The sequence below is a fragment of the Mandrillus leucophaeus genome, unplaced genomic scaffold, assembly GCF_000951045.1.
Source record: "Mandrillus leucophaeus isolate KB7577 unplaced genomic scaffold, Mleu.le_1.0 Scaffold839, whole genome shotgun sequence".
Taxonomy (NCBI): domain Eukaryota; kingdom Metazoa; phylum Chordata; class Mammalia; order Primates; family Cercopithecidae; genus Mandrillus; species Mandrillus leucophaeus.
Genome location: NW_012109130.1, coordinates 1,057,214 through 1,071,249, shown reverse-complemented (window position 1 = coordinate 1,071,249; position 14,036 = coordinate 1,057,214). Strand labels below are relative to the sequence as shown.

Genomic DNA, 14,036 nt, shown 5'->3' with positions numbered 1-14,036 from the left:
TTGGTTTATAACTGGTTTATAACATAAAGCATAAAATAAATATCCAGAAGTACATACTGACAAAAAGGAAGGAAGAAAGATCTCCCACACACAAAAAACAATTCCAAATAACGGATTCACCTATAAGGAGTGAGAGCATAATCCCAATCTTTTTGTGTAGGCTGCAAATAGTGACTTTCATCCGAAGAATGCAGTATGGAAAGGGAGAAAAAAACAAAAGAGTAACTTTACAGTGAAGAAATCTGTTAAACGTTACTTCAAGCCTGGTAATCAAGGTTAAAACATTAAGGGTGATTAAGTCATGTTGATAGAATATACCCTTGATATGACATGAAGAGAACGACACTTCTATTATCTTCCTCCAAAAACACATAATCCAAGTCTAATCATAAAAAAAAAAAAAAAAAAAAAAAAAAAAAAAAATTCCTTGAGCACACAGTTGATTCTAGGACTGAGGCAGGAAATATACCAGATGAGCTTGGAGCATCTTGTCAGAAAGTAGGAAAATACTCAAAACAAAACTAAGCACAACAATAGGGGTATGCCAAGGGAATACAGGAGTCAACTGAAAAGCTCCTGGCCAAGTGATATGGCTTATGTCTTGTAATTTCAACCACTCAGAAAGCTGAGATGGGAAGACTGAGCCCAGAAATTTGAGAGCAGCGTGACTAACACAGTGAGATCCAATTTTCAAAATAATAATAATACTAATAATAATAATAATAATTAGCTGGGTGTGGTGGTATACTCCTGTAATCTCAGGGATGCCAAGGTGAGAGGATTACTTGAGCCCAGGAGTCTAAGGCCACAGTGAGCTATGATCATGCCACTGGACTCCAGTCTGGGCAACAGAGCAAGACGTTGTCACAAAAAAAAAAAAAAAAAAAAAAAAAAAAAAAAAAAAAAAATCAGGAAAGTCCCAATTGAAGGACATTCTACAAAACACCTAACCAGTACTCCTTGTCAAAGCTGTGAAGGATATAAAAACCAAAAGTACATGAAACTGTCACAACCAAGAGGAGCCTGAGGAGACATGACTACTAAATGCAATGCTGCATCCTCAATGAGATATTGGAATAGGAAAAGGATCTTAGGGGAAAACTAAGGAAATCTGGATAAAGCATGAACTTTATTTGATAATAATGCACCAATATAGGTTTATTGTTACAAATGTACCATACTAATGTAAGATTCTAATAATAGGAGAAAATGAGTGTGGGGTATAAGAAACTCTGTTTAGATTTTCTTTATAGTAAAATATAAAACGATATTAAAATAAAGTATATTTTTAAAAAGAAGCCTACTGTTAAATTACTATTTAATCAAAGACAATGTCAACATTAGTGAATCAAATACCATACATCATTTTAAAGTCATTTAGAATTTAAAAATTAAATTATATGTATTTAACATATTTGGGGAAAGTATCTGCAACTTCTGTCACAGGCAAGGAAATAACAATAAATATGTAAAGAGTTCCAAAAAAATCAAGAGTAAAAAGAAAACTCTGACAGCAAATGGACAAGATATATGAACAGAGTGATCTAGCAAAATAAATTTAAATGACCACTCAATGCAGAAAAAGATGAATATCTCACATATGTTGTGAGAAATGCAATTTTAAATGATACTAAGAACTGTGCTAAGTGAAATAGCTCCCAATAGCCATTATCTATCTCACTACCATGAGACAGGCAAGAATCTAGAAGGGTAACAACACACTGCTGATAGGGTTGTGGGAAACAGGCACTCTCATAGGTTTTTTACAAACACAAAAGGCAGGGGAATTTGGCAACATACTTGAAAATTACAAATTACATATACCTTTATTCTCTGATAAATGAATTCCATGTAGAAAAATAAAATGACCAAAATATTATAAGACTAATTCCCAAGAGTATTCATTTTAGCAACATTTATAATAGCATTGGAAAAATAAACCAAACAAAAATGGTAACTATTATATAAAAAGACTGAGAGGACAAAGAAGAAAGATTTCTCTGAAAACACTTTGTTTCATATTTTTAACCTAAGATAGATTTACCTTCAAGCTAGTAAAGTATGATCTTCAGGGCATCTTACTTGCATCTGCCCCTTCCAAGGGTTTAGGAAGGACTCTAACAATGTGTTCTCATGGTAAAATATTTTCGTCAATGTTTTAAAGTAAAATATTTTTCCATATGTTTCTTAAAGAGTGATACCAAAATTGTATAAGCTTTAGGCTCATCTAAATGTTATCTGATCTGTAGATTTCAACTTTGGAATCATGTAAAAATGCTTTATGTAGTTAAAAAAAAAAAAAAGTAAAAATAAATTAAAAAAGAAAACAAACCAACAACATTTCAATTGTTTTAATTTGATCAATATCACAATCCTCATTCCAGAACACTAAAGATTAGTACCCTAGTGAAAAGCAAACTATCATCCTTGCTAAAATTATCAGTATAAGAATATAACTCTATTTCCCTATCTTCCCAAATGGAATTTTTTACTTACTAGGCAACTAATGAAAATGTTCGGGTCCCTTTACCAGCCTTTTAATTGACATTTAAGTTTGATTTTTAAATGAATTGTAATTTTTCATGATTATCTGCAGGCATGTACTTAGAGACAAGAAGAGTGATGCAATGGAGAAAGAATACTGAACTAAGCCTCAGAAACTTGAGTGCTAGTCAAGCATCAGCCTCTTAAACATATTGATAACACTGGTCAAGCCATTACACCTCTTAGACTCTTCATTTTCTCATAGAAAAAATAAAATCCAAGCAAAGTGTTATACTTAGTGTGTCATTCTTATTGATATGTCTGATGTGTTTCCCCCCTCAAAGAAACTGATTTTTTTTTCCTAAAGTAATACATTATCAAATACCATGTATGAGAGCATGTCAAATAACTGAACTGGAAAAGAGCATCACCATTGCAGACTACAAAAAATGCCCCATCTGTGTCCATGCAAGAAAGGATAGTACTGGTTGTTGCTTACCGTTGTTTCTTCATTGATGAGAAAGCTGGTTTCTCTGCTGCTCAGGCTCTGCTAACAGTACCAGGGAAGATATAATGTTATTATTAATAGTGCAGGCGGAGCAAAGGGAACTTTTACATTTCAGTAACAGAAACTCTGTAATCTCTATGCAGAAACACTTAATCTGGAACCATGTTAAATCATATGCAAAACTGTAGGCATATATATATATACACACACACACACACACACACACATATATACATAGGCATGTGTGTCCATGTATGTGTCCTATGTATCTGTAAATGTGTCTGTGGGGCAGGGTGTGTTTGTCTGTGCCGTGAGAACAGACAGTGAGCTTCAGAGAGAAGTAGTATTTGGGAGGTAGCTTTCTCAAATCATAAAAAAAATCAGATACAAGAAATGGTTAAGAACTACTACATTACTGAGAAATAACAAGGAGGTCTAATCTTTTTATGATGCTGCATCCTGAACAGGACCAACACGAAGGGCAGAATTAATTGGCTATTTTACGCCCTTCAACAATTATTTGAAATCATTAAAGGGAATACCTTGGAAAATACACCATCAGGATTCTTAAGAATTTGAATTTATAAGTCCTCCAAAAAAAGCCATACATGTATAAAAATACACATAAACCACTTATAATTAACACAATAGGGATGCCTCCCTCTGTGTATTGGGTAGATTCCCAATTCCTCAGGTTACATGATGGTCCACACACCACAGGACACAGACCTGAGATAACACCCAATCACTTCTCAGCAGTCTCTAGTGACAGGTAGATATGGAGAGACAGCAACTAACAGAAATGATTGGAAATTCATGTCCAGATTGGAATTCACTTACCTTATTCTTGGAAAAATCACAATCAGTATCTCATTACACCCAAATAATGCTGGGCAAATCAGTTTTCAAAATAGCAGATAAAATGTGCGACAGACATATTTAAAACATACTCAAAGAGAACCTTGGAAATATACCCAGTGCTACAAAAGTAAAGTAACAGAATGTGGCAAAAGGCAGTAATTTCTCTGTGTTCTTTAAAAGAGAATGAAAGATAATTTTGAAAACATACAATTTTCATACTACTATATTTAATATAAATTACAAGATAATGCAATCTATTGTACTAAAGTAATACTGAAACGGTCGGGGGGAGGGAGTGGGAAGACTGAGAATCTGTGAGTAAATACAGGCCTAAAATACAGTTATAATTAGAATCCACTTATATGTGATTATATCTACTTGTGGACCTTGAATGAATTCCACTAGCTTGTTTAAATACAACAGATCGCAAATGAAGTTAACAAGCATCTTGATCACTTAATTCTGAAATAGTGGCCTCTAAAAATACACTGTGCAGCTATATTTCTACTAAGACAATAAATAAATTTATTATAGCTTCATTTATATTGACTCCTGATAAGTTTTTCCAATTATCCTAGAGAAATGTTAGTTGTTTTGCTTACAGAAGGATAGAAGAAAACCATATATTCAAAAGCAACCAGGCTAGTCACTTTACAAGCTCTCCCTTTAGGAAAAATCTTTGTTCTGATTTCCAATCAAAAGACATTGTTATAACTTCACTTTGCAGAATGTAAAATAAAATAACTATTTTGCTGAGTATGTCATTGTCTCATTTCTTACCAAGCTTAGTCTTAAGCAAAACGAGAATCCTTGATATACTTTCAGACACAATTCTTAAAACAGCATTCTTAAAGAAATATTAAACAGTGAATAAGGAGCTTTAGAATCAGATTACCTGTGTTCAGAATCCCAGCTTCAAAACATAGGAGATATAACAATAAAACAATTTATATAGTTTCAGTTTGCCTCATAACTTTTTTCTTCAATTATATAAAACCCATTAAATATGTATGTAAAACTGATTACATTTGTAAACTTGAGCAAGTTAACCTCTCCAAACCATAACTTCCATACAGTGAGATTAAATAATACAAGGGAAGTTCTCAATAAATTTTGGCTTTTTAAAATTAATGTTTGTTACTATCGAGTAATCATATAATAAGTATGTTAATAATGTGATACATGTTTAATTCACATGCATTTTCTGATTTCCAAAAAGATTGTAACAATGTCCAATGATGGACTCATACTAATTGTAAATCAGAGGTAAAACTAGAATAGCTCTTTAAATATTTAAGCAATCATGAAAGTACAGAAGACCCTTTCAAAGTATAAAATAATTTTGAAATAATGAACCTAGAATTCCTACATATTCTTCTGTCTTGTCAAAGCCTAAACATTCATAATATCTATAAATTTGTTGCTGGACAAAATCCATTGATTTCTAGTCAATTCTGCCTCAATCCAATAGTTGAATGAATATACTATAATACTTATTTTTTTGAAAATTGCCTGCCTCCTGTCCATAGATGGGGTGAAAAACAAATGACTGCAATGTGTAGAGCCTGTTTTTATTGCATTTGAGTGTCAGAAAAAATATAATTTAGCATTGAGGAAAGTGAAATAAGTTGTATTCACTTTTTTTAACTTTTTATTTTGCAATAACTATAGCTTCACAGGAATTTGCCAAAATAATACACAGAGATCCCATGTAACCCCTACCCAGTCTCCTCCAATGGTTATTTTCATCTTACATAACCATAGTAAAATATAATAATCAGGAAGTTGACACGAGTAATGTGTCTGTAAAGTTGAAAGTAATTTTGTCACATTGGTAAGTTTGGGTAAGACTCAGCCCTGTCAAGGTATAGAACTATTTCATCCACAAAGATCTCCCTCATACCACCTTTTTAAATTTATGTCCATTTTCCTTCCCCTCAACATCCAAGTCCCTAGAAATCACTAATTTGTTCTCCATCTGTATACTGTCATTTCAAGAGTGTCATAAAAATGGAATCATAACATATGTGTTCCTTTAAGATTTTTTTTTCCACTTAGCATAATGTCCTGGAGATCTATCCAAGTTGTGTTTATTAATAGTTCATTCCTTTTTACTGATGGGTAGTTTTACATGATACGATTGTGCCACACTTTAACTATTCACCTGCTATAGGACATTTAGGTTATTTCCAGTTTTGGCTACTACAAATAAAGCTGCTATGAATATCTGTGTTTAGGTTTTGTGGGTGAATATATGTTTACATTTCTGCCGGATAAATCCCCAAGAATATGACTACCCAACTGACATGAAAATTACAATTTAGGTTTTTAAGAAACTGCCCAACAGTTTTCCAGAATGACTGTATCATTTTATATTTCACCAGCAATGTATGAGAGATCTAGTTTCTTTGCACCCTTACCAGTAAGTTGTATTGTCACTATTTTATATTTTAGCTCTTCTAATAGGCATATACTGATACCTACTTAGATCTTATTTTGCATTTCTTAGTGGCTAGTGATATTGAAGTTCTTTTCATATGTTTATTTGCCATCATATTTCCTCTTTAGTGAAAGATCTCAACATGTTTTTTGCCCACTTTCTAATTGGGCAGATTTTTTGTGTAAAATATTTAAATTGTATGGGTTCTTTAAAAATCACAGATACAAGTCCTTTGTCTGATATAGGATATGCAAATATTTATCCCAGTCTGTAGCCTGTCTGCTCATCATCATAATAGGATCTTTCACAGAACAAGAATTCTTACATTTGATAAACTCCAATTTGTCAATGCTTTTCGTTACTGTTTTTGTTTGCAGATATGACATGACTACAAACTCTTCACCAAGACCTAATTTCCAAACAGTTTGATCCATTTTTTCTTCAAAAAATTGTATAGTTTTATGTTTTACATTTAGTCTATGATCAATGTTGAATTAATTTTTATATAAGTTATAAAATTAGGTTAAGTTCCTAAGTTTGCCTACGAATATACAAATGTTCCAGCCTGTTTGTTCCATTGAATTGCTTTTGCATATTTGTCCAAAATCATTTGGCTGTACTTGTGTGGGACTATTTCTGGGATCTCTATTCTATTTCATTAATCTACATGCCTATCCTTCTCCAAATATCACACAGTCTTCATTAGACTGCAGCTAAAAAACAAGTCTTAAAATGAGATAGAGGGTTTTCTCCCACTTTCTTCTTTTTTTCACAATCATTTTCTCTTCTACTTCCTTTATATTTCCATAAAATTTTCTGAATAATCTTGCCTATGTCTATGAAATGTCATACAGACATTTTAACTTATATACCAATTTGAGTTTCCACATTCTTATTACTAGTATATAGAAATATAACTAATTTCTATATAATTTTCTCATTTTTTACAACCTTCTTAAACTCAGTTGTAGGAAATTTTGTTTTTGTCTTTAATTTTGTAGATTTCTTGGGATTTTCTATGTATTTTGTCATGTCACCTGGAAATGGGGAGAGTTTTATTTGTCCCTTTCTGATCTGCATACCTTTCCTTTTATTTTCTTGTCTTATTGCAGTAACTGTCAGTACTATATTTAATGAGAAGGGTAAGTGAGGACATTTTGCCTTGTTCCTGATCTTAGGAAGAAAGTATTCAGTCTTTTACTATTAAGTATACTATTAGTGTAAGTGTTGTGTGGATGCTCCTTATCAGGTTAAAGTAGTTCCTCTCTATTATTGATTTTCTGAGAGTTTGTGTTTGTTTTTAATAAACGGAAGTTAAATTTTGACAATATTTTTTTCTAATAAAAATCACATGATTTTTATTCTTTAGCATTTGGTGAATTATGTCAATTGTTTTTCAAAAAAATGAATGGAGACCAGGCGCAGTAGCTCACGCCTGTAATCTCAGCACTTAGGGAGGCCAAGGTAGGTGGATCACTTGAGGTCAGGAGTTCCAGACCAGCCTGACTAATGTGGTGAAACCCCATCTCTACTAAAATTATAAATATTAGCCGGGTGTGGTGGAACCTGTAGTTCCAGCTTCTTGGGAGAGGAAGGAGAATCGCTTAAACCTGGGAGGTGGAGGTTGCAGTGAGCCAAGATCGCACCACTCCACTCCAGCCTGGGTGACAGAGCAAAACTCTGTCCCTTCCCACACACACACACACAAATGAATGGAGCCTTACATCGGTACAGTAAACCCCACCTGGCCATGTTGCATAATTATTTTTATATTACTGAATTTTATTTGCTAATATTTTACTAAGGATTTTTGTTTCTACATACATGAGACATACAATTTGTAGTTTTGTTTTTTTGTTTTGTTTTGTTTTGTTTTTAACTGTCTGTCTCTTTTGGTACCAAAGTAAAGTAGGGCTCTGACATGAATTGAGAAGCATCTGTTTTTCTTCTATTTTCTGGAAGATACTGTATAAAATTAATGTTAATTCTTCTTTAAACATTTGGTAGAATTCTCCAATGAGACCATTTAAGCCTGGAGATGCCTTTTAGGAGAATTTTAAAATTACACATTCAGTTTACTTAGTAGCTACAGGGCTATTCAAATTATTGTTTTAATGTTGAGTGGATTATAGTAGTTTGTGCTTCTTGAGGAATTGGTCCATTTCATCTTAGTTGTCAAATTTATGTGTGTAGAGTTGTTAGTAGTATTCCTTTATTATCTTTTTGGTATCTACAGAGTCCATATTGATATGTCCTGTTTTATTCCTGATATTGGTTATGTATGTCCCAGCCCAACCCCCTTTCTGCCAGTCTGGCTAGAGGTTTGCCAATTTTATGTATCTTTCCAAAGAAACAGCTTTTGGTTTCAATTATTGTCTCTAATACTTTCTGGTTTTCAATTGCTTTTATTATTATTTCCTTATTCTACTTGCTTTGGGCTTGTTTTGCTCTACTTTCCTATTTATTTATTTATTTATTTAGAGACAGAGTTTCACTCTTATTGCCCAGGCTGGAGTGCAATGGCGTGATCTCAGCTCACTGCAACCTCTGCCTCCTGGTTTCAAGTGATTCTCCTGCCTCAGCCTCTGGAGTAGCTTTGATTACAGGCATCTGCCACCATGCCTGGTTAATTTGTTATATTTTTAGTAGAGACAGGGTTTTAACACGTTGGACAGGCTGGTCTTGAACTCCTGACCTCAGGTGATCCACCTGCCTTAGCCTCCCGAAGTGCAGGGATTACAGGTGTAAGCCACCGCTCCCGGCCTCTATTTTCTTAAGTTGGAAGCTTATTACATATTTGAGACTTCTCCTTCTTACTAATATAAACATTTATTGCTACAAATTTCCTTCTCATTACTGCTTTGGCTACGTCTTTCAAATGATGATATGTTCCAATTTCCCTTTTATTTAGTTCAATTTTATTTGTCCCCCACCCCTCTCCTTGAGAACTTCTTTGACCCTCTAGATTATTTAGAAGTTGTACATTCTCCTGTTACATTTCTAACTTTATTCTATTGTGATCAGAAAACACACTCTGTATGATTTCAATTCTTTCAAATTTGTTGAGGTTTGTTTTATGGCCCAGGATATAGTCTATCTTGTTATATAATATGGTTTGATTCTGTGTCCCAACCCTAATCTCATCTAGAATTGTAATACCCATGTGTCAGGAGAGGGACCTGGTAGGAGGTAATTGGATCATGGGGATGGTGTCCCCCATGCTTTTCTCATGATAGTGAGTGAGTCCTCATGAGATCTGATGGTTTAAAAGTGTGGCACTTCCTCCCTTGCTCTCTCTCTCTCTCCTTCTCTGTCATGGTAAAGACATGGTTGCTTCCCCTTCGCCATCTGCCATAATCGTGTTTCCTGAGGCCTTCCAATCATGCTCCCTGTTAGGCCTGTGGAACTGTGAGTCAATTAAACTTCTTTTATTCATAAATTAACCAGTCTCAGGTAGTTCTTTGTAGCAGTGTGAAAACAAATTAATACAGTATATATTCTTTCATCACTTGAAATAGTCTACTGTTGTTAGGTGGAGTAGTCTACAAATATAAGTGATATCCTATTGGTTGATGATGTTGAGTTTATCCATGTCCTTGCTGGTTTTCTATTTAGTTGTTCCATCTATAGGGATACTGAGGTATCCAGTTATAATTAGTTATAATTACAGATTTTGTGTAATACTTCTTTCTTTTTTATTAGTTTTTGATTAATATATTATGATGCTGTTATTTTGTGCATGCTCCTTTAGTACTGCTACAGGTTCTTATTGGATAGACCCTTTTATCATAATTAACGTCCCACTATGTCCTGGTAATTTTATTTTCTCTAAAGTATTCTTTACATATATTAATGTAGCACTCCTTTATTATAATTAATGTTTGTATAAATTTACTGTGATAATGTAGTTTTCTTGATGCATTTATTATCATGTTTTTACTCCACTTTGCAAATCTGTCTTTTAATTGGTATGCTTAGACCATTTACATTTCATGACATTCCTGATGTATTAGGAATTAATTGTGCCATTTTATCTTTTTCGTTTTTGGTTTATTCCCTATGTCTATGTTTCTGTTTTATTTTTCAGGAATTTATGTGGGTTACTGGAACATTTTTTATAATTTTATTTGAGTACATTTCATTGTATAGTTTTTTAAATGGTTGCTCTTGATATTACATAATATATATATAAATTTATCACAGTCTAGATGTGTACATACTTTACTAGTCAACTGAAATAGAAAATCCTTAATTACCTTTACAGCCCCAAAATTTCTTTGTTTATAATACACTTGTATTAAATATTTATCTGCATATATAGAGAACCACAACAGACAGTTAAATTTTTTAATTTGACTATAAAACAGTTTAGAAAACTGGGTGCCCTACATCCCAGCCACTCCAGCTCCAGCCATGGCTAAAAAGGGTGAACATACAACTCAGGCCATTGCATCAGGGGGTGCAAGCCCCAAGCCCTGGCAGCTTTCATGTGGTGCTGGCCCTGCAGGTATGCAGAAGACAAGAGTTAAGCTCTGGGAGCCTCTGCCTAAATTTCAGAGGATTTATAAAAACACCTGGATGCCCCAGTAGAAGCCTGCTGCAGGAGCACAGTCCTCATGGAGAACCTCTACTAGGACAATGCAGAGGGGAAATGTGGGATTGGAGCCCTCACACAGTATCCACAATGGGGCACTGTCTAATGGTGCTGTGTGAAGAGGACCACCACCCTCCAGATTCCAGAAAGGTAAATCTACCCACAGCTTGCATCACGTGTCTGGAAATGCCACAGACACTCAAGGCCAGCCTATGAAAAGAGCCACAGGGGTTGTCCCTGCAGAGCCATAGGAGCGGAGCTGCACAGGTCTGTGGGAACCCACCCCTTGCAACAGTATCCCCTGGATATGAGACAACGAGTCAAAGGAGATTTTGGAGCTTTAAGATTTAATGACTGCCCTACCTGGTTTTGAACTTGAAAAAGGCCTATGGCCCCTTTGTTTTGGCCAATTTCTCCCATTTTGAATGGGAACATTTACCCAATGCTTGTACCCTCATTGTATCTTGGAAGTAACTAACTTGCTTTTGTTTTTACAGGCTCACAGGCAGAAGGGACCTGCCTAGTCTCAGATGAGAGTTTGGACTTGGACTTTGGGTTAATGTTGGAATGAGGGCGCTCAAGCCTGTAATCCCAGCACTTTGGGAGGCCGAGATGGGCGGATCCCGAGGTCAAGAGATCGAGACCATCCTGGCTAATACGGTGAAATCCCGTCTCTACTAAAAAATAAAAAAAAAAAACTAGCCGGGCGAGGTGGCGGGCGCCTGTAGTCCCAGCTACTCGGGAGGCTGAGGCAGGAGAATGGCGTAAACCCGGGAGGCGGAGCTTGCAGTGCGCTGAGATCCGGCCACTGCACCCCAGCCTGGGCGACAGAGCAAGACTCCGTCTCAAAAAAAAAAAAAAAAAAAAAAAGATTTTAAAAAGATTTTAGGGAACTATTGGGAAGTCACAATGGGTTTTGAAATGTGAAAACAACATGAGATCTGAGAGGGACCACGGGCAGAATGATATGATTTGGCTCTGTGTCCCCACCCAAATCTCATCTCAAATTTTTATAATCCCATGTGTTGAGGGAGGAATCTGGTGGGAGGTGATTAGATCATGCAGGCAGTGCCAGTTTCCTGTGCACACTGTCTCTCTCTCCTGCTGCCTGGTGAAGAAGGTGCCTCCTTCCCCTTTGCTTTCTGCCATGATTATGTGTTTCCTAAGGCCTCCCCAGCCATGAGGAACCATGAGTTAATTAAACCCCTTTCCTTGATAAATTACCCAGTGTTAGGTAGCATCTTTATAGCAGTATTAAAACAGACTAATACAGCTATAGAATTCTGGATTGATATTTTTGGGGGGCATTGGAAAAATTTCGTACAACTTCTTTAGCCTGTCTAGTTTATGACAAAAAATCTGCTATCATTTTAATTATGTTTCCCCTATGGTTAAAGTGATGTGCCTCTCTCACTACCTTCAAGATTGGTTCATTTTCTAGTATTCAAAACTAGTTTTAGTTTGATTCACGTGAATTTCTGAATTTCTTTGAGTTTATCCTGATTACGGTTCCTTCAGCTTTTTGAATCTGTAAGTTTATATCTTTTGACAAATAAATGTTATCCTGGTTTTTTTTTGTTGTTTATTTGTTATTGTTTTTTGGTTTTTTTAGCTCCCTCTCTTCCTCCTCTTTTAGCACTCTAATGAGACAAATGTGGGATCTTTTGTTACAGTCCCACAGGTCCCTGAGACTCTGTTCATTTTCTTTTCTCAATCTATTTCTCTATGCAATTTGGATTGGGTAATTTCTACTTTTTTATCTTCAAATTCAATGATTCTACCTCTAGCGGCTCCATTTAGCTGAGATTTTTTTTTAAGTTATTCTATTTTTCAATTCGAAAAATGTCCATCTTGTTCTTCTTTGTAACTTCTGTTTTTTGCTGTCACCTCATCATTGGCCCTGTTTACTGTCTTTTCCTATTCATATAGAGATTTTTCTAGTTCTTAGTATTATGAGCGATTTTCTCCAGAAATGTGAACTTTTAGGTATGATGAGACTCTGGATGTTATTTAAATCTTCTGTTTTAGCAAGGCTTCTCTGACACCGCTCTGTTGAGTTAAGCAGGGTGATGCCTCACTACACAGTGGAGGTAGAAGTCCAGATTCCTCTCTCTGCCTCTGTGTAGAGTATTGAGTATTGAGTATTGATGAAATGAGTATTGAGGAGTATTGATGAAATGAGTATTGATGAAAGGATTCTCATTGTTGCTGGGTGGGGGTGGAAGTTCAAACTTATCACTAGACCTTCACTGATCCCAACCTTGCTGAGAAAGGCAAGGGTACCTCATTACTGCTCCCAAGTGACCTCTATCATCTCCACACCATGGTAGAGTGTGGGGTGGAAGTGACTTCTTTACCTCCAGGTGGTGGTGAAATTCCTGAGTCTCCATCAGGCCACCTCTGTCACCACCCCATCAGAGAAGGGTTGTGGCATCTTAGTACCACTTGTGATAGTAGAAGTTCAGGCTTCCCCCATGGACTCCATTAACACCATGCAGGGGTGTAGGGGGAAGGGATGTGTTATCCCCCAGGGGAAATGAAAGTCCTGGCTCCCCAGTCAGCCTCTTCTGACACAAAACAGGGAGTTATGGCACTTTGTTGCCAACAGGTCGGGGGGACAGTCTAGTCTCCCCACTTGAGCTATAGTATAAATGTTGGTGTAGGGCCACAGTATTTTTCTGTGGTGTTTGGCTGTAATAGAGCAGTTATTGACTAAAAGTTTACTCTATTTCTAGTTGACTCTTTTCCTGTTCCATTGGCTAGAGATAGTAGACATTTTTTGAGGTTTTATTTGTTTGTGTCACTTAGCATTTCTGGACTGCTGGCTTCTCCCTCACCTGTTCTGCAATATGTCAAGCAAAGAGCAAACTTTTTGAGTCTTGAGGTTGCTAGCTGCTCTGCCTTCTTATTTTTAACTTTCAAAGCCGCCTTATGTTTGTTTTATACAGAGTTTCCAAGAGTTTTAACCATAGGTAGCAAAATGAATAGGGAAAACTTTTTCTACTCCATCTTCTGGAAGGAAGAGCTGTATTCACTTTTGAAATGATTAATTCAATACTATATCCATTTGATAATTCTAAACATTAACAGCCAGTTTTTGTCTTTGTTTCAGAGAGATGTTGGTTTTACTCCAAAATACTTTATATTGG

The 14,036-nt window shown here is 35.6% G+C and overlaps 1 protein-coding gene across 1 annotated transcript in view; it reads right to left on the bottom strand.

Annotated features, from left to right (window-relative positions):
* Positions 1-14,036, bottom strand: part of LOC105530681 (anoctamin-5) — a gene marked incomplete at its 3' end in the record, with an annotated part of 85,911 nt that overhangs the window by 58,590 nt on the left and 13,285 nt on the right. Inside the window, exon 3 of the mRNA XM_011968319.1 lies at positions 2,984-3,034. Within this exon, the coding sequence (XP_011823709.1) occupies positions 2,984-3,034 (51 nt within the window). The remainder of the gene's footprint in view (positions 1-2,983; positions 3,035-14,036) is intronic.